Here is a 25217-nt window from a genome sequence, read left to right as displayed (position 1 = left end):
TCTGCCTCATTTTTCACTTTTATATAACAGTAATCCTCTCTTAACCCATAAAAGGGGTATACATTATTGTTGTTACACCAGCATAATTCAATCTCTATCTCCATAGCCAATTTAATCACAGGTCTTTTTACTGAGACTATCAAGAAGGTTGCCAGCTGTGACAGTGATATTTGTGATGTCAGGTGAGAACAACTTCAAAACTTTTCTTAAGTGAACTTTTCAGTAGAGCTGGTCAAAACTTGGAATTTCTGGTTTCTGGGAAATTTCAAAACTCCTTTCTTCTAATTCAAGTAGAAAACAAATATTTTTGAAATTTCCTAATTACCCGAAATTCCCCCCAACCCCAAAAAATACTGTTTTGGAAGACATTAATTTTTAAATTTCAATTTGGATTTCTCAGTTTTGTTTTGGAAGCTTGTTTTTTTATTCTTGAATTTCAAAACTTTGTTTCAAATTTGATTGATTTTTAAATTTTTATTATATTTAATTATTTCATGACATGTAGATGTAGTAAATATCATTAAAGGCAGCTGCTTCTTAGTACTGACTGAAACATCTTAGTAGCTTCCCTTTAAGATTTCAAAAAATATATTAAAAATAGAATATTTAAACGATTATATAATATTATGAGTCAGTAGCTACAGTGCATAATGTGCAATACTACTGACATAACATAATATAAAAATAATGTACCAATAAAAACAGGTACAAATAAAATAGAATTCAAAATGAAATTTTGAAATTTCAAAGCAAAAATTCAAATTCCAAAGCAAAATTTTGAAACCCAAAATTAAATTTTAAAACAAAGATGTACTGAAATGATATTTGTTTGTTTTGAAATTTGAGAGAATTTTTATCAAAACTGACAACTTTTTCAGAAATATTTCAATTATGATGAAACCAGAATTTTCTGTTAAAAATTCCACAAAAATTTCCAACAAGCTCTACTCCTATGTATATTCCATGTCTACTTAAGACTCAGTATGAGAGTGCCAACTCTTATCATGTGCACTATTGAAAAAGTCATCAAAAGTTAACTTTAGATCACTACCAATTTGAGCTCCATTCAACCTAGCAACCTGGAGGTAAGAGGCTCTGTTATCCCAAAGTCTGTATCTCTGAGCCACCCAGCTTTTCTCAGGATACATTTTCATTGGTATATACAATAATTGGAAGTTGACAACCTCTTCCAAAAGCACTTCAGATCCTGTTCCACCTTGTTTGTTCAGTGTTTTAACAGGTTTCTACCATGGTGTCAGTTTGGTATTACTATTCACTCTATTACTGAGCTGTCACACTAGCCACAAAAACATTTTGTATATAACCCCATCATCATACTGTGAAAGGAAAGTGGCAGCATGACTGTTACTTCCATCAGATTTATGTATTGCTGCTTGAAGTTAATCTGCACTTCAGAGCCATTTACTGTGATCTGAGACATGCTGCCTTCATACTGATGCGAAGGTAACAGATAGGCTTCTCTCCCTTTGAGATGGACACCTCAAAACAGATAACGGTTGGGAAGCCACCAGTGAGGGTACATAAACAGTGTACTAAGCAACTCTCTCTTCGTAATCTTCATAATAGCTATTATTTAGGTCACCACTCACAAATGGGAATTTGGGGAGCTTGTTGAAGCATACCAGGTAGAGTAGGCTGGCCACTACTCCAACAGACCAAGCTAAAATTTGCTGTTGACTTTTCTCTGCTTGGTATGCAAAAGTCAGCCTTGGAATATAATTATCTTTTGACATAAGAACAAACTTCAAACCTTTTCTTAAGTGAGCTCCTATGTATATTCCATGCCCTTCAATAGGTTGCAGAATAAACTACTTTGGATTTTCTAGTCTGTACAGACTACTAGTCTGTAGTTCAAGCTATGTTCCACAAAGTACCATAATGATATCTATCCCAGGTACTTATCTGCTCCCTATTATCATATGATCTGAACACCTTGCTATCTTTAATGTATTTATCCTCACACCACTGCCATGAGGTAGGGAAGTGCTATGGGTATGACTAACTGCAGCTGAGAGGTGTTATTCCCAGTGCGGTGGACAGATTCGTGCTAGCACACTAAAAATAGCAGTGTGGAAGTTGCGGCGCTGGCTCAGGTTAATCACTTGAGCGCAGACCCAGGAGGTTGGGCAGGCTCGGACTTGGGCAGTTATCCTGAGCCACTGCTAGTGCCACAAGAGCCACACTCCACTAACTCAGGGTGAGAGCTTATGCTCAAATACATTTGTTAGTTAGTCTCTAAGGCGCCACAAGTACCCATTTTCTTCTAACCACACTGGGAATCACAACTCTGAGCTGCAGTGTAGACATACCAGAGACATTCTGGGTATGTTTACAATGCAGAGAAAAACCTTCAGCACAGTCTCAGAGCCTGGGTCAACAGACTTGGGCTTGCAGGACTTGGGTTGCCAGGCTAAAAAGAGCAATTTAGATGTTCCTGCTTGGACCGGAGCCCAGGGTCTGAGACCCTCCCCCTCAGCTCCAGCCCAAGCGTGAATGTCTACACTGCTCTTTATAGCCCCACAGTCCGAGTCCCATGAGCACAAGCCAAAGGAACCAGGCTCTGAGATTCGGCACCATGGGTTTTTCTTTGCAATGTAGACATACCTTCGGTGACTTGTTCAAGGTCACACAGGAAGCCTGGGATAGAGGTAGGGACTCCCAACTCCTAGGCTAGTGTCCTAACCACTGGACCATTCTTTTCTCTGATAATAAGAAACTAAGTATATAAAACAAATAGGGACTATATCTGTAGTGAATGTGGATGCTCAGTAGAGTAAGTGAAAACACCTTCTGCACTGTCATCTATCTGATTTCTGAGGATAATATTTAATAGCTGCTTCTAAAAACCATGATGTTACGTCCTACCTTTAGCTCATCCTTGCTCTGGAAGTTGTCCAGTAAATGTTGAAAATGAGTGTCTGACATTTGACGAAGCAGAGACAAGAGACAGGACACATACTCTCCCTGTCAAGTAAATGAAGAATTATTCAGTCCAGACAATCAAAGTATTTTTTAGATGTAAAATTCAACCTGAGGTAGGAGGTAAAAGGTGGGGTCTGAAATGGCACCAATGCATATGGAAGAAAAGCTCATGTGCAGAGATTAAAAATACTGTATGACAAATGATCTCTAGTTCCTGTTAATACATAGCAAAAAATCTCAGAGGCTCAGCTTTCATAGGACTTATTACAAATATCAGAGTTTAAATGGTCAATACTGACAGTCAAGAGGTCTCTCTCTCTCTCCTAGTATGTAAGAGAAGTGAAACTGCTCTGAAATCAAGGTCTTACATAGTAAATAATACTTTGCCGTTATATAGTTCCTTTCACCATAGCCTCTCAAAGCGCTTTACAAAGGTGAGTAAAAATCCCCACTGTAGCAAAGTGGTTACCCTCTCCTGCCTGGAAGGGCTTAAAACGGCCCTGGGAGAGGGCTGGGGCAGCAGAAAAGCTGGGCTGATTGGGAGGCAGCCTCAGCTGTGGCCATGCCCCAAATAGACCCAGCTGATCCTATAAAAGCCAGTGAAGCCAGGTACAGAAGGACTCTCTCTCTGGCCTGTTGAGAGGGAGGGACCTGGCTGCTGGGAGTATACCAAGGTACCTGAGGTGGAGCAGGGCTGGGGGAAGGCTAGAGGAGCTCCGGCCTGGAAACCCCCCAGGCTGCAGGCCTAGTGGAAGGCCAAATAGATGCTGGGATTGCAGAGGGTAACCCAAGGGGTAGGCAGAGGCAGCAGGTCCAACCTCCCCTTGCCTATGATGAGTGGTGCTTACACTGCAGTCGGCCCCAGGAAACGGGCTAGGTGATGACTGGCAGTGGCCATAGACTGAGGTGAGGTGGGGGTAGAGAGTTTGTGGTTCCCTGGGAAGGGGAGACCCAGATCTGTGTGGGGTACAGCAGGTGGCAGCACCCAGGCGTGAAAGGGGACACTGGGGTCCAGGAGGGACTAGGGGCCCAGCGGCAAGAGGGACACCGGCTTGCAGAGGGAACTCTAGAGGCTGGAATACTAATTCCCTGGATGACCAGCAGGAGGCACCACATGGGTGAGTCCCACCCCGCTACACCCACTTGTACACCTTTGAAGAGTACAGCGTAAAGGGGTGAGGCATTGTGCCAAAGATAACGTTGCAAGTCAGTAGCAGTCAAGAATGGTATCTGTCTCCACCTTACTAGTTCCCTGCTATGACTACCAAACATGTCTCCTTGTAGCAATTGTGTCTCTAAGCCATTGAAACAATTTATTTTAAAACTATTGCAAAGATTTTCTAAGAAGTACCTAATCTTGTGTCACATATTACAGATACTGTGCTAAATATGAATGTTCATGAAGAATGTTTCTGAAGAGATTTTATATCTGGGGGTTTCCTGGGCAAGTTCATTTTTCAGATGGACTCAAGTAGCTGCCCATGTGCTTGGGAATGTTTATAAACTTTTCTGAGCTACTCCACTTAACGTTAATACCTTGTCTTTACTAAGAAAAAGGTGTGTTCTTACAGGTACATGTATTAGCTAACAGATGTAAGTAAAAGAATGTAAAATCATAGTGAAGAAAAGACAGTTGTGTTTTTTTTCCCATAGATACTAAGATCAGAAGGGACCATTATGATCATCTAGTCTGACCTCCTGCACAACGCAGGCCACAGAATCTCACCCACCCACTCCTGCAATAAACCTCTCACCAATAGTCTGAGCTACTGACGTCCTCAAATCATGGCTTAAAGACTTCAAGGAGCAGAGAATCCTCCAGCAAGTGACCTGTGCCCCATGCTACAGAGGAAGGCAAAAAACCTCCAGGGCCTCTTCCAATCTGTCCTGGAGAAAAATTCCTTCCCGACCCCAAATATGGCGATCAGCTAAACCCAGAGCATATGGGCAAGATTCACCAGCCAGATACTACAGAAAATTCTTTCCTGGGTAACTCAGATCCCACCCCATCTAACATCCCATCACAGGCCATTGGGCCTATTTACCATGAATAGTTAAAGATCAATTAATTACCAAAATCATGTTATCCCATCATACCATCTCCTCCATAAACTTATCAAGTTTAATCTTAAAGCCAGATAGATCTTTTGCTCCCACTGCTTCCCTTGGAAGGCTATTCCGAAACTTCACTCCTCTGATGGTTAGAAACCTTTGTCTAATTTCAAGTCTAAACTTCCTGGTGGCCAGTTTATATCCATTTGTTCTTGTGTCCACATTGGTACTGAGATTAAATAATTCCTCTCTCCCTCTGATATATTTATAGAGAGCAATCATATCTCCCCTCAACCTTCTTTTAGTTAGGCTAAACAAGCCAAGCTCCTTGAGTCTCCTTTCATAAGACAAGTTTTCCATTCCTCGGATCATCCAAGCAGCTCTTCTCTGTACCTGTTCCAGTTTGAATTAATCCTTCTTTAACATGGGAAACCAGAATGGCACACAGTATTCCAGGTGAGGTCTCACCAGTGCCTTGTATAACGGTATTAACACCTCCTTATCCCGACTGGAAATACTTTTCCTGATGCATCCTAAGACCGCATTAGCTTTTTTCACAGCCATATCACATTGGCGGCACATAGTCATCCTATGATCAACCAATACTCCAAGGTCTTCTCCTCCTCTGTTATTTCTAATTGATGCATCCCCAGCTTATAATTAAAATTCTTGTTATTTATCCATAAATGCATAACCTTACACTTCTCACTATTATATTTCATCCTATTATTATTACTCCAGTTTACAAGGTCATCCAGATCTTCCTGTATGATATCCCGGTCCTTCTCTAAATTGGCAATACCTCCCAGCTTTGTATCATCTGCAAACTTTATTAGCACATGTTAGCAAGTGAAGGTAAAACCTAGACTCGCCCCTACAAACTGCCTTTTCTTCATTAGGAATTTACCTCATGTTTTTATTGCATTATAGCTAACAAGAGGTTAGGAAATCTCTTTATTCCTAGTGTGGAGGCACTGACTGTACATCTACCTGCACAACCCACTCAAATTCCCAGCCAATTTGTAAGAAAATTAACACTGGATGGAAAGCGTTTTGGAGAACAGATTGACAACACAAGTGGCGCTAATATCTGCTCAGTGTTTGAATCAAGTAAAAATAGGGTTAGGATAGAATATGTAGTGCAAGGAGTCCAGAAAGGGAGAAGACTGGATGGGATTTTTATCCTTTCCCCCCTCTTTTCGTGAAAGACAGGGAAGAATTCTCATTCCTTCTTTATCCCATGCTGCTGAATAATTTGGGCCAGCTGTACGCTTATTAGCACCCTTTGAAAAGATCAGGTTTGGTGCTATATTCATCTCTTTGCTCCCTTCCTCCCACCCAGCTCAGCAACACACTCGATTTCCTATCTGTTGTTTCCTTCTCCAGAAGGATGCACCTGTTTCATTTGTGGGAAGTGATAAGTGTGGTTCAGTTGAGCAGAATCTCTCCAGGGACTGAAGTGAATGGCACTGGCCTGCTGGTGAGGAATCATGATATTCCCAGTGTTATTTTGGTGCCCATTTAGAGGTGGAGCTCTAAATCATCACCTAATTGGCATATGCCAAAGACTACCAAATGATAATTTGCAATCATAACTTCAAATGTAATCCAAGACAGTAACTATAGCAATGAGGAAAGCTTCCTGGGCCCCATCAGTTGCTGATGTAAACGTGAAGCAGACTGACTAGTGCACTGTGACCGATTCTTTTCAGAGTGGAAAGAATGGTTTCATGAGTGGGAAGGGAAGGAGAGAAAGCTGTGATCATTCATGCAGGAGAGATGGTAATGAGGTGTAGGTGGTTGTGAGGGAGTGGGATAAAGGGAGCTGAACGTTAGAGAAGCAGGAAATAGAACCTGATTGTTAGTTACTAACAGTGATTTCGGCTGTGCACTGCGGGCAACGCTGCCCTCTTACCGCCTCCTGAGACTGCGATTTACTCATGATAGTAAGCAGAGTCTGTAAAAGTACATCCAGGAGGCTCTCCACCATCATCTCAACCTCCTCCCCTACATCTGCCTCCTACAGTGAGCAGTAAGAAAACAGACAATTAGTAGCTGAGGACAGAAATGGTAAGCCAAATGTGCAGCTCCAATCACACCAGGAACGGCCTTCATGATGGAACTCTGATAACTTTAGAGAAGCTCAGGAAGAATTGTTACTGTCATAACCATAGGAGTAGCCTAAATTCCTCCTTACCTGTAAGGGGTTAAGAAGCTCAAGTAACCTGGTTGGCACCTGACCAAAGGAACCAATAGGGACAAAAGATGCTTTCAAATCTGCTGGGGGGAGAGGTTTTGTTTTGGGTTCTTTGTTTCTGTGGCCGTTCGCTCTTGGGACTAAGAGGGACCGGACATCAATCCATGTTCTCCAAATCTTTCTGAACAAGTCTCTCATATTTCAAACTTGTAAGTAACAGCCAGGCAAGGCGTATTAGTTTATCTTTGTTTTCTCAACTTGTGAATTTTCCCTTTGCTAGAGGGAGGTTTATCCCTGTTTTGTTGTAACTTTGAAACTAAGGCTAGAGGGGGTTCCTCTGTGCTCGTTGAATTTTCTGCTACTCTGTAAGGTTAACTACCAGCCTCAGTTTACAGAGGTGGTTTTTACCTTTTTACTCTTTAAATAAAATCCTTCTTTTTAAGAATCTGACTGATTTTTTCATTGTTCTAAGACCTAGGGGTTTGGGTCTGTAGTCCTTTGTAACCAATTGGTGAGGATATATGCTCAAGCCTTCCCCAGGAAAGGGGTGTAGGCTTGGGAGAATATTTGGGGGGAATAGGACTCCAAGTGTTCCTTTCCCTGATTGATTGATTGTTAAATCACTTGGTGGTGGCAGCAATCCCAAGGCAAGAAAGGAATCTGTGCCTTGGGGAAGCTTTAACCTAAGCTGCGGGTCCCCACATCTGTACCCCAGAGTTCAGACTGGGGAAGGAACCCTGACAGTTACCAAAAGAGATTCCTGGAGATGGAGGTTCGAAGGCAGAAAATAAACATTGCCCTACATAGCAGACACTGTCATATGGCTGCAATGTTATAATATGTGACTTCTCACCTCTTCCCTCCCTGATAGAAGGGTATTGGAACACATCAAAAGATATAAATTAGGGCTGTCGATTAATCAAAGTTAACTCACGCGATTAACTCAAAAAATTGTTAAAAAATTAATCGTGATTAATTGCACTGTTAAACAATAGAATACCAATTGAAATTTATTAAATATTTTTGGATGGTTTTTCTACATTTAAGTATATTGATTTCTATTACAGCACAGAATACAGTGTACAGTGCTCACTTTATATTTTTGATTACAAATATTTGCACTGTAAAAATGATAAACAAAAGAAATAGTATTTTTCAATTCACCTCATACAAATACTGTAGTGCAATCTCTTTGTTGTGAAAGTGTAACTTACAAATGTAGATTTGTTACATAACTGCATTCAAACAAAACAATCTAAAACTTTAGAGTCTACAAGTCCACTCGGTCCTTCTTGTTCAGCCAATCGCTAAGACAAACAAGTTTGTTTGTATTTACAGGAGATACTACTGCCTGCTTCTTGTTTATGTCACCTGAAAGTGAGAACAGGCATTCGCATGGCACTTTTGTAGCCAGTGTTGCAAGGTATTTACATCTCAGATATAATAAACATTTGTATGCCCCTTTATGCTCTGGCAACCATTCCAGAGGACATGCTTCCATGCTGATAATGCTCATTTAAAAAAATAATGCATTAATTAAATTTGTGACTGAACTCTTTGGGGGAGAATTGTATGTCTCCTGTTCCATTTTACCCACATTCTGCCATATATTTCATGTTATAGCCGTCTCGGATGATGACCCAGCACATGTTCGTTTTAGAACACTGTCACAGCAGATTTGACAAAACGCAAAGAAGGTCCCAATGTGAGATTTCTAAAAATAGCTACAGCACTCGACCCAAGGTTTAAGAATCTGAAGTGCCATCCAAAATCTGAGAGGGACAAGGTGTGGAGCATGCTTTCAGAAGTCTTAAAAGAGCAACACTCAGATGGGGAAACTACAGAACCCAAACCACCAAAAAAGAAAATCAACCTTCTGCTTGTGGCATCTGACTCAGATGATGAAAATGAACATGCGTTGGTCCATTCTGCTTTGGATCATTATTAAACAGAACCCATCATTGGCATGGACGCATGTCCTCTGGAATGGTGGTTGAAGCATGAAAGGACAAAAGAACCTCTAGCACGTCTGGCACATAAATGTCTTGCGACAACAGCTACAACAGTGCCATGCGAATGCCTGTTCTCACTTTCAGGTGACACTGTAAACAAGAAGGGGGCAGCATTGTCTCCTGCAAATTGTAACCAAACTTGTTTGTCTGAGCGAGTGGTTGAAGTAGGACTGAGTGGACTTGTAGGTTCTAAAGTTATTCTTTTTTTATATTTTTGAATGTAGCTTTTTTTGGACACAATTTTACATTTGTAAGTTCAACTTTCATAATAAAGAGATTGCACTACAGTACTTGTCTTAAATGAATTGAAAAATTATTTCTTATTTTTTACAGTGCAAATATTTGTAATAAAAAATAAAGTGAGCATTATACACTTGTATTCTGTGTTGTAATTGAAATCAATATATTTGAAAACGTAGAAAACATCCAAAGATATTTAAATAAATGCTGTTCTATTGTTTAACAGTGCAATTAAGCATGATTAATTTAATCCTGCAATTAATTGAGACTATTTTTTTTAGTTGCTTGACAGACCTAATATAAAGCCATACTGAGACACCTGTGTACTCCATGGCACAGTAGGACTAACTTCTATTCCCCTAAGTTCTGTGGGAATATTGCTTTATTTTATCATTTCTTTCATCCCATTCAAACTTACAGAACTACAGTGCACATTTCAAAATACTCCTTGATGTGACTTATTTTAAACACCATAGACTTCCTCCTTTGGAGTAACCCGGGATAGTTCTCTGCCCTGTAGGAAATTGTGAACATTTTAAAAAAACAACTGAGGTGGCATTTGAGATAAGAGTATCTGGAAGATCAAAGCTGGCTGTTTAAATCAGCAGCAATTTCTGAAAATAAGTGTGATTTCATTGATAATTTTAGAGTTCTCTTAACATTCACCATAAAGTTACTGTTTCCTACAGAACTGCAAGTGACAGGACTGGGTAGGATGTTTGAGCACCACAGATAAGTGAGTTCCAGGCTAGGGTGAAGAAAATTAAACAGTGTCAATCTTGCTGGGTTTGTCTGAGGTTTTTTGTGTGTGGGTTTTTTACAGCAAGAACATGCTGTAACCAGAATGCTCTGAGTCATACACACAAAGGCAGCCATTCACTTAAGGAATTCTCTTGCTGCTAATAAAGTTAGAGTTCTGTTATAAAAAGATTCACTGAAAAAGATATAGTTTCTATTGGATATATCTCAGATTGTGCTTCAGCAATTTTGTGTTGGAATGGAGAAGACAGGTGGGCAGATTACCAAGGAGCTGGCCTTGATAATGGAGAAGATACTACTGAGGATCCCAGAGCATATGAGTAACTCCTTCTGCTGTCTCAGATGAAGGTGAATGTGATGAAGAACCACAGGAAGCAAGATTCGCCGGGATTCTAAAATAGGGAAACAAGACTCAGAATTATTCAAGGACAGACCAGAATTTCAGCAACCTTGATATTATCCAAAAACCTTGTATGTGGAAACCAAAGAATTAGTATTAATATAGGATGCTGATACAGCAGAATTCACTTAACTGCCCCCCGATTGAAAGACTTTCAATGCAATGCATTTTAAAGACACTAAACAATGAATTAATGAATTCATAAATGGCATGCCTGATGACTACTGTGAATGTGCTTGCAAACAGGTGTGAATTGCCATTTGCTAGAATTAATTTCCAGCTGTGTGGCCCTTTGTTCACTTCATGCTGCTTTCACAGCAGCTTAGTGAGTCAAACTCTGTATATATTTAACTCGTAGGAAATTAGCTTATCTTTGTGGGTTCATCACCTTAAGGACCTAACTGTCTTCGTTGCACAAAATAGTGGAAACGGTGCAATGTTAGAAGCAGGGAGGTTTTCTGGCTTTTGGGAGGTAGGGCCACATCAGGAGTCTTGCCTGCAGTAAGTTCTGATTGGCCCAGACTCCTCAATGCTAGGATTTCCTCATTCCTTCCTCTACTATGTCTGGCCAATGGTCTTGCCTTCACCAGCTGCAGGGCCCTGCCCTTCCTTTATTCTGGGAAGCCCCTGTAGAAAGGCTGCAAAAGACTCACGAGTAGGGAGAAAATAGAAATCAGCACCAAAGGCAGCCCCACGTTTGAGTGGATAGGTGCAAGGAAAACAGGCCAGTAGCAAAAGGAACACAGGAAGGAACAATAAGGCTTTCTGCTCATTGGAATGCAATGAGGTTAAGAAGATGTAGGGTTGGCAGGTAAAGGAGGGTTTTGGATGCCGGAATCCCTTGTTAAAGAGAGGAGGAGGAGATGAAGAAGCTAACAGAGAGGAGTCAGGTTTACTTAGCTCTTCCTTTTAGAACCCTAACGAAAATATATTAACCCATAGGGTTAAAGTATTTAAAGAAACAGAATCCATTGCCTGCCAATCAGACAATATCACTGCCCTCTTCTTTGATCTGCTTCACTTGTTTCCCTCTTGCCACCCACCTTAGTAAAGTTTAATCCTCTCTTCCTCACCTTCAAGGCCCTGGCAGACTCAGCCCTGGCTTATTGGATCTCACCTTCTATTGTGTTTCCTCTCTGTCTCTTTCTTTGGACAAATATGCCATCTAAAACCTTTTTGTTTTCTTCTTCCACTCCTGTCGTCTTAACTACTTTCAAGAAGACCCTTATACATGGAATGACCTCCCCATCTCAGTGCACCAGGCTCTCACCTTTTCCTCATTCAAATGCCTCTAAAACACCCACTTCTTTTATAAGACCCATAAATGTTGAAAATAAAAATGTTCAGATTATATATTTTTAAAAAACCCTATCTAAAATGACAGGTTTCAGAGTAACAGCCGTGTTAGTCTGTATTCGCAAAAAGAAAAGGAGTACTTGTGGCACCTTAGAGACTAACCAATTTATTTGAGCATGAGCTTTCGTGAGCTACAGCTCACTTCATCGGATGCATCCGATGAAGTGAGCTGTAGCTCACGAAAGCTCATGCTCAAATAAATTGGTTAGTCTCTAAGGTGCCACAAGTACTCCTTTTCTTTTATCTAAAGTGACTCTTTCCTTGGTCTCTCATTGCAGCTCCTCTTTCAGTGAGTATCTTCCAGGCTGCAAGCTTGCTGGGGCAGGGATTGTCTTGTCTTGTTCAATGCAGTTGTAATAAGAAATAATACTAGAGTTGTAGCACAGTGCATTCCTTTGAGCACTGATAATCATAATAATTGGATCACTTAATTAGAATGTTTTTAATCAGTGGATATGCTAGTTAAGTGTATTGTTCTGTACCTTAAATCTCATGTTTTCTACACTATCTGAGGTCACACTATTTATGGGGGCATACCACATATCGTACACCACATTCTTCTCTGTAGGAAAAGCTCCATATATGTAGAACAATATATACATACATACACCATAAGTACAACATAGCTAACAACTCCAAGTTTATTTGTATTCTTCACTGAATGGTTCTCCACAAAGTAGCTGCAAAAAATGCAATACAATCCTACTATCACTTTGCTAGATTTACCAGGGGCATTCAGCTGCAAGTGTTACAAATGGCTGCTACTGTCTTACCTGAGAAAGAAAACAGGCGGCTGTCCACAGTGCGTGCTATAGACTGCAGCTTAACTACATCCATCGACTGTCCGATATGAACTGTACTGGGCATGCTTCCTAGAGTTCCCCTCACAAACTCTGCAACTTCCTGCACAGTGAACATCTGCAATAGCTCATCAAAGATAGCAGGGAAGGAATTCAGTAAAGCAGCCTGAAAAAAGAAAATGAACAAGTTATGACAGTTTTGAGTTCTCTAACCACAGAATAGGGATGGCACATCATAGATATATATGTGTGAAATACAAATAAACAATGGTAAAACAGAGTTAAGGGTCTGAAAAACGCTATTACATTCAAAATGGTGGCTGATGTTCTATCTTTGTAACACCCTGCAGCTCACAAAAGCAAAGCACTTCCGGTATGTGAGCTTTTTGTTCTGAAAACTTTGCAATATCAACATATTATAGAATAAGTTGAGCACAGAGTGATTTTAAAAAAACACAGAACAGTACTGTCTATATTATAGCCGCACGGTTTGTAAAATGGTGTTAAACAGATTCTTTTTTGGTCTCCTGTCAAAAAAAACCAAACACCCAAACTGGTCCAAATATTTTTTTCTTGATTTTTATCTTTTAATGAAAAAAAGTGCTTCTGAGTTAAGAACTTCTATAAAGATTTTTGCACTGAAACAACTTAATAAGGGAGAGTTACAAACCATTCTGAAAGGTTGTTCATAAATAAGATACTGAGAGACCCTTAAAAGCACCACCACGCGATACTACTGTACTTTTACAACAGTGAGGCAGAGTATTTTTGCATCAAAATAATGCATCATACCATGCAAATAATAGAGCAAAATTTATTTCTGTGATAAGGGGGTATCTTTAGTACCTTGGAGTTATCCCTGAAGGTATCTCTGGACTGGAGGAAGGACCTCAACGTAACACAAACAGAACTCTTCATTTCACACTCCTGTCCTTCCTTCCTATTCACTTCTCCATGACAGTAGATAATTCCATGAGCCCTCCCAATCTCCAGGCCCACACGCCTGATGTTATCCTTAACTCCACCCATTTACCCCTCATATTCAGGATGTTTTAAAATCCTGTTTCCTCCTTTACAGTGCATCCAAAATCCCTGTGTGTGTCTTAATAACATCCCACCTGGACTATTGTAACCTCCTCTCTAGTCTTCCCAACAGCTGCCTCACTCCTATCCAATCTATCCAAAATGTCACCACGAAACTCACTTTTTGATCACATCATCCCTTTTTATGAATCCCTTAACTGACTCTGCAGTCCCTTGCATAACAATTTCAAAATAATTGAACTCAATTTGTTAGGATCTTTCCAGCTCTGCTCTTGCCTATGTCTCATCAGTGGCTGTCCACCACTCTCCTCTATTCTGCCAATCTTTCTTCCCTCCACATACTTTTTTTTTTCTCCCAGAAGTACTTCTGTGCCTTCTTTCATGCTGGCCCTTAGACTTGGAATGTCTTCCCTGATCCTATATACCACACAATTTCCCTCTTCAAAACACTTTTATCCACAATCCTTCCAACAAACAATGATCCTCTAGCTAATGTCCTTTACACAATAAAAATAAAAAATGCAATTATGAATAAAATAAAATCAAAAGCCTTTTAGAACTAACAATTTGTCCTGTATAGTTCATAACATTCTCTATATTCCTTCACCCCTTCCTCCATCTCTCTTGCCTGTTATCTCCCCCAGCATCTTGTCATGTGATCAATTTAGATTACATAGTGGCCTAAAGAGCTTACAAGTGCCATCACATGCAACATTATTAGTTTAATTAAACGTGTATCAGTTTTTTGAAATATTTCAAGGTATCTTTTTGGAGGCTATTACAATGGCTGTGAATCTCTACATCAGTTTATCTCTGTGATAATCTGATGATTCTGTAGACTAACTTTGAGAGGTCTGAGACAGCCTTCGGGATAATGGCCTGAGATATCAGTATTATGGCCCTGGGTATTCTTGCAACAGTTTGCCTGAAGCCTGCCTATAAATCTATCTTCTGAGTGGGAGGATTTCTGTAATGATTTAGGAAACCTAGTAATAGTTCAATATTATGCTAGATAACCTGCGGGATCTCTGTGGTGGTTTATTAATTCTTAGAAGGGTATGGCTGCTTTCTGTACAAGTATCTGCAATGGTCTGGTATATTCCTCTTGTCAGATCATTGAACTGGAAAGAGGGCAGAATCAATTTCACTGTGATGGTCGGGAAAGGAGCATGGAGAGAGAGATCTCTAACATCCTGGGTGAAAGGAGAAGTGTGAAGGTTTGTTTGTTTTTTTTTGCTAAGGCCTTGAGCATTTCTGTCATGGCTTAATAGCTTTCCAGTTATCTGGGTTGCTTTTTATTCACTCAAAAGACCTAACTCTGGATCAGTGTATGAAAATATAAACAATGAAACAGGAACAGGGCTGTTCTAAATTACCATCTTCACCATTAGATTTAAGTCTTTGCTGGAACATTATTGGATCAGTATTGATATGAAATATTCAACAGACAAGCACTGGACTAGTGTTACTATCATACAATGATACATGCACTTAAAGAACCTAATCATTATAACAAAAGGCTTGAACTTGTAAATTGCCATTTGCCACAATCATCCTGGTAGAAGCAGAAAGGATGAGCAAGGTCCAAGTAAGTCTTCTTTCATCATTTGTTTAAAATATCTTCTCTCCCACCATTGCTTCTCCTGACTATTAATATGTTAAGCATCCTTTATAATGAAGGATGCATAAGATCCAATCTCTCTTCTCTTTCAATATTGGATCTATAGTATTTTCTTTCTCGTTGATATTGTTTTTCATGACCATGTAGTTATTAAATATATCTTGTTTACTGAAGAATGAATAAGACCCAATATCCGTTCTCTTTTATGACTGATTGGATATACTTTTTTCCTCTCATCGTTGGTTCTCCTGCACAAGTTGACTCACATAGGTATTGATGACCACTTGTACTGTATTTTCAGTGTTTGAAATCCTACATGTTCAATCCATTATCAGAATATTTCACATCATGAGAAAACCTGAAGTTGTACACTGCACTCCAAGATTATATGCAGGAAAAGATGGATTTGGGTAGGGAAAGGAGAGTCACGGGGCACATCCATGATGAAAGAGTGGTGCAGTCAAGGTGATTATTACTTACAGAATTAAACGACGGCCTTGAAGTACCACCACACTTTTGTGGGGCACATGTCCCAGCTCCGCTCACCTGTCCTCCAGGCTGAGGGGCCTATGGGGCAATGAGGGTCGAGGGGGCAACACAATGGCAAGTGGGAAACAAAAAGTAAACTTTTCAAATATTAAACAGGACAGGTTTTATAAATATACAAATGCCTGAAGTGAAGACATTTCGAAAGACAGTAGTAACACAGGGCAAAAAAGAGAGAGAGAGAGAACAATCCTGTCCTCAGTTCAGTTTCCCTTATGTATTTATGATAGCCCAAACGAAAAACAAAAGAATGGTTTCCCCAGACACTATTTTCCCCCAATGTCAGTTTCCTGGTAGAAAGTTGCAGTGATTTCTGATGACCCTGGTCCATACTCTTGCTAAGTGATTAAATCAAAGGCTGCAGCAGTGGTTCTCAAACTTTGTCATAATGTGGACCACATCTCGAGAGAGAGAGACAGTGTCTTGCTGACCACTTTTCCTCCCACTGGGATAATTAAACTTTATTGTGACAACTACAGCAATTGCTTCCATGGAAAATCCTATTAGGACAATATTAAATGTATCTGTAACTGTCTTTTATTGCATTTTAACTGAGAATGTCAAGAAGCAGCACGACATTACCAGTCAGCTCTATGCAAATCACAATTTGAGAGCCTCTGAGCTAGGGTATGTACATACAGCAAAAGATCCTACTGTTTAAAATGTTAAGTTAGTTAGTATTTAAAAGTTAGTGATCTTTAGAATAACACAGAGCCAGACTACGATATCCTTACCCACACTGAGGAGCGCCTTACCTTATATGAACTCTCACTGAAGTCAATGGAACTGTTTGCAAAGTAAGGCACTACCAAACATGAATAAGGATATCATAATATGATTGTAGTCAATCCACCATTGATTCCAGTAGTGATGGTTAAACTGAGGATATGAATTTTTCTAGGGTTTGCTAGTTAATTACACATCAATCAAAACTTTTCCACTATGCGCAGCTGCTGTGATCTACTGTATGAACTTGAGCTTTACTTTCCTCTGTGACTAATAAAGGAATTAAAATGCCTCTGTGCCAATTCTGAGACATGCTTATGAATGAGACACTTAACATAAAAACAAAAAGAATATGGAATGTCTACTCTAACCACATAACATGACAATATAAGTCTCCCTTCACTGTAAAACTGCCCAGCTGTTCTGCATCTGTTCACTGTCTAAACTTACTGTGGAACTATGTCACTCATTTCTGTAAAATCAACCTGTAAAAGAGGGCAAATTATGCCTCTTAACTATCGGATGAATATGTTGCTTGTGCATAAAATAGCTGCCTCTGCACTTCCAGGTGAATTCAAGTATAGAAAATAGCTAACCTGTGTGAAGATGAGAGTCTCTGAGCTCCTGCTGTCCAAGCTGAGTACAAATCTGATGGACTGGAAAAGCTCTTGGATACTGGAGCGAAATTGTTCCTCCTCCATTCCGCAAGTAGCTCTCGAGTAAAGGATCCGAGATTGGACAATGAACTTGAAAAGATATTCCAAGGCCTTAATGAGTAAGAGAGGAATGAGAGTAACAGAGAAAGAGCGAGATAAGAGAGCTTTAAAGAGAACCAGGAAGATTTTAATAACATTATTAATAATGGAATTCTTCATTCACAGAGAACAGGGAAAGAAAAACAGGTTGTGTAAATTAAAACACAGTTATATACAACCTGCTCATAGCTAATTGTTCCCTCCTCACCAACAATCTTTACTATGGAAATCTCTTACTAGGATAAAAGGTGTGTTCTTAATTCAAGTTAACTGAATTAAGGCAAAATCCTAGTGAAGATAATGCAGTAGGTAGTTTTCATGCAAGTTAGCCAGTTGAGCTAAAAACTAAAGGGGAGCCTAGTCCTTCAGTAATTTTTCTAACATACATGAGAACTATAAACTACTTTGTCTTCAACAGGTTTTACCCCGAGTTAACTAACTTGAGGATACATTTTTTTGTTCCTAGAAAAGACAGCAGTGATGCTCCGACTGCATAGGCTAGCCACTTGAGTAAATACCAGGGTCATGGGTGGGCTTGGATAGCCCCTGCTGCTGCAGCTTCACTGCTATTGGTATTCAAGCTAGCCAGATCAAAGCTAGCTTAGGTATATCTACATGTGCTGCAGTCACACCACTGATTGCTGTGTAGAGATACCCAAGATGGTATAATATGCTAGGCATGTACTTGGGATGGCTATCCCCTACTGATGCTTGTGCTGCTGAGCTAGCACAGATATGTCTCCTCAAATTGGAAATTACGCTTCCAATTCCAAATGTTCACATACCCTTAGAGTAACAGAAGAGGGCCTACCTGGGAAAAAAACCCTGGTCTTCACTCTGGACATGATGGCCTGGCCTCTCTTTATTCCCTGCAACTGCGTATAGAAACAGCAGTATGTGGGTGTGGAAGGAGGCAGGAGCAGGATGTGAGGGTCTCTGGAAGGCCATAACTTTACTACTAGCAAGGAGCAGTTTGTACAGTAGCAAACCAACTTCCCTTTTTTCCCAGCTGAATACAGTTGCAGGGAGAGATAGGGATTTTTTTTCTCTCTCCCCATATGGCAACTTCTCTTTGTCCCTATTTAGCCCAGGCAGAGGGGGAATAATCCCCTTGAAATACAGCATTTAACACTATATAGTGAGTGATAATTACTGCTGTTCCAGAGGATTACCCCAGTGAGTTTTTTACAGTGGAGTGAAACTTCACAATATGGTTTGTACAGACTAGGATAAATGGTGTATTTTAAAAATGTGTTTATTAAAATGCTTTAACTAACATTTTAAATCCATTTGTGCTGGAAATGGCCCACCTTGATTATCATACACATTTTAAAGAGAGTGGTCACTTTGGATGGGCTATTACCAGCAGGAGAGTGAGTTTGGGCGGAGGGTGAGAAAACCTGGATTTGTGCTGGGAATGGGCCAACTTGATGATCACTTTAGATAAGCTATTACCAGCAGGAGAGTGGGGTGGGAGGAGGTATTGTTTCATGGTCTCTGTGTATATAATGTCTTCTGCAGTTTCCACGGTATGCATCCGATGAAGTGAGCTGTAGCTCCCGAAAGCTCATGCTCAAATAAATTGGTTAGTCTCTAAGGTGCCACAAGTACTCCTTTTCTTTTTTAGTAAAAAAAGTAGCATTTTATTTGTTTTCTGTGGAACTGAACTAGTGCAAAAACTATTCCTCTGGTTCACACACAGGATGGGAAGCTGTGTCTTCCTTCAAAATCATGCTCTGTTCATTGACAACTGATCCATGCTCTGTGGGATGGTATCTGTCAACACCACGGTCCACTCAAAGGCCCATTTACTGTTTTCTTAAAATATTCTAGAGCTTCATCCAGTCTGTGTCACTGCCAGAAATAAAAACCAGAACTTCAGACTCCCAGTCTGTGCTCTAACCACTATAAAAATGTTACTTCTATAAAGGTGAAATTTACTACTGTGCAGAGGGCCAGCACAATGCCAGTGCCCCACAAAATACCACTTAAATCCACAAAATAGGCTTTTGGTAGGAGTTAAGGAGGCATAGACCTTGTACTGGCCCTCTGCACAAGGGTGAATTTCACTTTAAGATTAGAATTTGGGCAGTTTTTGACAAAGTTGAAATTTGCTCTGGACAAATGAGTACTGCAAATCTGTTCAAGATCAGGTTTCATGTGCCTTAGAGCAGCCTCAGCTGTCTAGAAGCCACAGCCACATTGAACATACAGGCATTTACGACAAACACATACCCTCATTGCTTCCTGGATATGATCTTGTCGTACAAGCTCAGCTGACCGGTCCATGTACCACTTCAAACATCGGATCAGTTCTCTAGTAAGAGACACATTGACAGAAACATCAAGCAATTATCTGAAAGTAGTCAACCCTGAAACCTTCTGGGTTTTTTAAATGACTTGGCAGTTGTTTCCTTAAACAGCAAGAAATGCAATATGCTCTCTTGTTACACTCACTTTTAATAGTTAGGCATATTAGTCTAAATAACCAAGTTTACAGTAACAACATATACATTAATTTAAATGTAAAAGAAATTTCTGACACCAAAAAATAACTCTCCCTCCATAATTAACTCAGATGGCAAGAAATAAAGAATCAAAAAGGGGTTATAACAAATCACTTCAAACAAAGAAAATAATCAGTTTACAGAAAATAAAATACATGTAGTATTTCTTTTTGGCTAAGCAATCTGAGTAAGGGTCTTACAGATAAGCAATTTTCAGAAACTGTTTGAAATTGGAAAAGACCAACTTATGTAAAAACATAGAGAAAATACCTTCACCTAATTTCCTAAAGTGCACAAAACTGTTTAGAATGCCCTGAAGTATTACATATGCTTAAGAACAAGTTTGTTTAGACACCATCTCATCAGAAGAAAGTAGAAGTGCTAATAACATTTTCCTAAGATCAAAGATGACACTGATTATTAAAAATTGTGAATCTGTTTTCTCATCCTTCTGAACTTCACTGTGCTTTGTGATTCCCATACAGTTTCAATCTGTTTTAAAAGAACATTTTTAATGTAACCTATTTAAGATTTTTTTCAATACACTATAGCTTGAGTTCCCTATAATACCAGGGCCAAGAATGATGGAGCTGGAAGATTGCTGTGTTCACTTTATTTTGATCCAATTTGGGAGCCATTAAATTATGCACAAGAAGCAATCTGGAAGAAAGGTAAAATACAATCCTGTCTGATAATTGCTACTGCTTTCTAAATCTGACTCATGAAGTAACATTTCATTGTAATATATTGGAAAATAAGGCTCACCGCTGTTTTGAGTGTTAATGGAAATTAATTTTCTAATTCTCTGTGGAAATGAACATTCTGCCTTTAATCTCACAGAACAGAATAACTTGATCTAATCTGAATACTTGCCCTCTTCTTTGAAATTAGCCATAGGAAAAGGCATTAGAGAATAGGTCATTTGTCTCCCTAAATGGAGGCTATTGGTCTTATGTCAATGGATGCATTCCTGATAAGAAATGTAAGAATCATTTCCATGATCCCTGCTTAAGTTTCATGCAGGCCTCAAGTAGCCAGCATCCTTCTAGTATAGGAAGGGTGGATGCTCTGTGGGGCCTATCAACACAGCTTCTAATTAGTTGCTGCTGAGTGACATGAAGTGCTTCCTCACTTCACAGCATTCCGAACCCCTGCAGGCTAAGACTGGGACTAGGACCAGCATGACATTCAGCAGCTTTTCTCTGGGGTTAGATTTAGAAGTCATGCTACAAAATTCTTCTCCAGAATGTTTGCTTTTGAATACCAGATATACTCTGCTCGTGTAAAAGTTATAACTCTGGTGCCCATAACGCTCAAAAGTCTGAGCGTTACTGTACAAAGTGATGACAAAACTCAACCTACTTGTAAGCCAGTGCTCCTGCAAAGTGTTTCTGAATGTACATATCCATAACAGGTCGGAAATGGAAATATTTGCTGTCACGCAGCAGATTTATGATGAACACCTGCGGAAGATAGAGAAGGGAACCCATAACAGAGCAAACTGCACACGTCACCAGGGATTAAATGAACAAGCTAAACAGGCTAAGAAACAGTTAGATGATGGGTTTTTTTCATATGCAGACAATGGAAATGCTCCTCTTTGACTTATTGTTTGCCCCTCCCATACTGATGGATGTAATCCTTCTCTCCTCATATTTTGGCTATGGTTATCCTACTCCTTGCACCCAATAAAATTACAGGGGTAGAACCTCCACTGAATCTCTCAGACATTTTAAGGTAATAAGATACTAGCAATAAGGCATGGTGGTAAGGTAATAAGAGCATGGGAAATACTGACCACCAGGGAAAGAAAAGTACTCATCTAATGGGAGTGGGGCTACTTACCAAAGACTGAAAGACCAACAGGCCATACTTTTCTGTATTGTCATCCAAAATCACAAACAAAGTGTCTAGAATGTCTTGCAGGAACTGAAATGGCAGGAAGAGACAGAGAATTTAAATCTACAAATCCTGCTTACATTCAATAGCACTGCTTTTATTCTCAGATGTGACATACTTTCCTATGCCTTTACCACCATTCTGCAAGAACAGACCACTTTAAGATTCACCCATAGTAGGTGTGAGAAAAATTACTTATTGCCAAGAATGTCTCCTGTCCTTTTACAAAGAACAATTATAAAAGAAAATGACAAACACAAAAATTATTTTATTATAAACTATATTCATTTAATTTACTAGTGTTTGCCTTTCACTGTCTCTGGGCAGATCAACAGTATTGCCTAAGACTGACAAAACCGTTCACTGTTCTGCAGTCCTAAAAGCATGTGAGATAGCATTCCACATCTGATACAAGCACATCCACTGATTCACAGTAAATAGTAAGTGTTTCAAGACATGGTTAGTACAAAACAGTTGTATTTTACGGGACAGAGATTCAGGGTGGTTGTTGTTGTTTTTATCAAGTATCTGTGCAACAATTTAGCTATACAATGCCAGCCCCTTTTGTCCATGACATGGCAGGCTGCTCAGTGTGCTGATCTCCCACTGCTTTCCATTTCAATAAATAGGACCCACTGGAGAAGAAGATAGCGAAGTGACAGTGCTATAGGCGAAGCTGATAGCTGGCATTGTAGGCTAGCTTTGTGCAATCTATTCCATCAGATTCTTTGATGTGGAAAAACAAGAAAAAAAACCCATAATGATTTATGAAGTCCCCCCCAAAAGATACAGCTGTCACTGAATGGCAGTGAATTCCAGAAGGGAGTCAGTCAGCACTTCACTTGGAATATGTTAAGTCCACATATTTTTTAAGATTTCCTAGAGAAAAATTCTCCCTGTGCAGACCCTAGCTGTATTGCATTGAAGACAAAATTTATTCTCAAAATTATGGAATTTTGTGAAGAAGTCAAATATGGACATGAAGGAGTAGGCTTGTTTTGCTCATAATCATGTAAGGCAACATTCAATACGTAGCATTATTCAAAAATGAGTACTATTAGAAGTGGGCAGGTGTTTTGGGTTCACTATTCCAGAGGCCAAACACACCTCCTTCCAATTCTTAAATTCTGCAAAATAAATTGCAGGGAGGGCTCTCTGCATTTCTGGAACTAGTAGAAGGGACAGCCACTGTCTTCATATCTAGCATGGATGTGTCCTTCTCCAGGCTCACAAATGTGTGAATGTATTCTGAAATATCATCTTTGATCTGGAGAAGCCTGGGGCATGTAAGATAACAGAAGAGTTGGAACTCAGCACAATAGAGATTCCCATACAGAACAAAAACAAATTTTGGCAAGGAAAACAAAACCTTTTTCATTTTTTTGCAAAATGAAATTGTGTCTAAACATCTATGTTTGGACTGAAAAGGCCAGGTTTTCAATTTGGGGTTTCTCTCTCTCTCTCCTGAACCTCGCAAATGTTCTTGTTAAAAACTTCATCAAAATACATACATATCTGTGAAACATTTCAGTTTTGGTGAAACAGCTTACTTTGATGAAAAAACATTTTGTCAGAAATGTTCTGACCAGCTCTTATTTTGAGGCCTAAGGAGAGATTTAGAAAAGCGGAGAGAGATAAAGAAGGCCTCCTGTAGATTGTTAAGAAGCAGTTGGAGTCATGGTAAGGGAGAATGATCTACTTGCTCTGAAGGGAAGGATCTGGGCAAGACATAGAAGAAAAGAAACCTAAAAAGTTGAAATAAATTTGATTAGCCATCTGGCATTTTCTGAGCCTATTCAGGTCCAAATGCTAAAATTTTTGAGGTTTGTCAGTTATAACTAATAGCCACCAGGTTGTTGCTTTGTGAACAAGCAGAGCTGCATATTTAGCTCAGAAATCAACTCGTCAACTGGAGTTTCAGTTCCATCATTGCCTCCACGCAACTAATGAATTTTTGAGTATTCTTGTTTATTTAGGAAGGGAGTTCAGAGACAGCCACCTTTTCAATATTTCCACACAAAAAACATGGTTAATTTAGAGGTAAGGTTGCTTAACTGTACTTTCTCATAACAATGCAAACATTAAAAAACAAGGAAATCATAAGTTAAGGCAACATTCACCCCAAACACAATAATGGCCAGAGACCTCTTTTACAATTACAGACAGGAATCAAGTTTGTACCCATTCATCCTGAACACACAGGCTGCAGACCCCCAGCAGACTAGACCTGAGAGTTCTCCCATAGCTCCTACAGGCCAGAATGATACGTGCATGTTATATAATCAGATAACAAAAGACCATCCGGGTTATTTTAATTCATAGACATAACAAGGAAGATTTCCTCTCTTTCATGGTGCAGGAGTAAGAGGGGATAAGGAGGGGTTAATTTCCGGTACAGAAACTGGAGTGCTTCGAGATGTTTTGCCCCTACAGGTGCACACGGGCCCATGAGCTTTTGATCAGAGATTTTTCATCCGCAGTATCTGTGGGTCCCACCTGCACCATATGCATAGTCATGGTTTGGACTGAGGGAATATAGGAAGGGGCACAAATCAATAAATCAATGACGAGTTAATGATGGAATTATTGCTGCTAAGGATACAATCCTGAATCTCTGCATTTTTTTGTAAGTGTTCAGAGTCCAGGTTCAGTCTCCATCCCCCTTTTCTCTTGGGAACCAGGAAGTAACTGGAGTAGAAGCCTTTTTAGGTGAAACTATGAGGAACCAGTTCAATTGCCCCCCAGCAGCAGGAAAGATTCTACCTCTTGCCCAGGAGACCCTTGTGGGAAGAGTCCCTCAAAAGGGACGAGGAAGAGGGAATGGGGCTGAACTGGATGGTGTAACCCGACTATAATAATTTAAGTAACCATCTGTCTGATCTGATGTATTCTGGGAGAGATGTACATCACAGAGTGGCAATTGGGCAGGGTGGTGCACCACAAGATTCATAGTGAGGTGATTTGTTACCCTTGACCAAATGGTCAAAATGAACAAGAGGCTGTACCAGCAGCATCGAGAGAGACCTGCAAAGAAGCTTTGATATCATCTGGCCTTTGGAGATGATGGTTTGAAACTGGTTCTTCTGGTCCTGAGGCAAGTGATCAATAAAATGAGAGAATTTCCTATGATGCGCGTAGTCATATTTTGACAAGGCATGATAGTTGGCAATCCTGAATTGCAGTTCAACAAAAGAGTAACTCTTGCAGCCAAGGAGGTCCAGGTGCTTAAGATCCTCGTCATGAGGAGCTGATTTGAACAGCTCCTGTTTCTCTCATTAACCACGTTGATCACCAGAGAGTTTGGGCAGAGGTGGGAGAAAAAGGGACTCTGAACCCTTGTCCAGCACATAGTACTTTTTG

At 39.9% G+C, this 25217-nt stretch overlaps 1 protein-coding gene across 9 annotated transcripts in view; it reads right to left on the bottom strand.

Annotated features, from left to right (window-relative positions):
• The window catches only part of DOCK3 (dedicator of cytokinesis 3), a 609762-nt gene that overhangs the window by 85588 nt on the left and 498957 nt on the right, over window positions 1-25217 (bottom strand). For 8 of the 9 annotated variants that reach the window (XM_048858121.2, XM_048858128.2, XM_048858122.2 and 5 more), the window contains exons 20-27: window positions 21804-21887; window positions 21321-21421; window positions 19687-19768; window positions 17293-17463; window positions 12733-12925; window positions 10468-10595; window positions 6869-7015; window positions 2887-2985 (exon numbers count right to left, since the gene is read on the bottom strand). In XM_048858121.2, the coding sequence (XP_048714078.1) occupies window positions 2887-2985; window positions 6869-7015; window positions 10468-10595; window positions 12733-12925; window positions 17293-17463; window positions 19687-19768; window positions 21321-21421; window positions 21804-21887 (1005 nt within the window). The remainder of the gene's footprint in view (window positions 1-2886; window positions 2986-6868; window positions 7016-10467; window positions 10596-12732; window positions 12926-17292; window positions 17464-19686; window positions 19769-21320; window positions 21422-21803; window positions 21888-25217) is intronic. The other variant, XM_048858124.2, reaches the window with a different exon arrangement.

This window comes from Caretta caretta, chromosome 7 (assembly GCF_965140235.1).
Source record: "Caretta caretta isolate rCarCar2 chromosome 7, rCarCar1.hap1, whole genome shotgun sequence".
NCBI lineage: Eukaryota > Metazoa > Chordata > Testudines > Cheloniidae > Caretta > Caretta caretta.
This window is presented reverse-complemented; position numbering and strand designations above follow the sequence as displayed.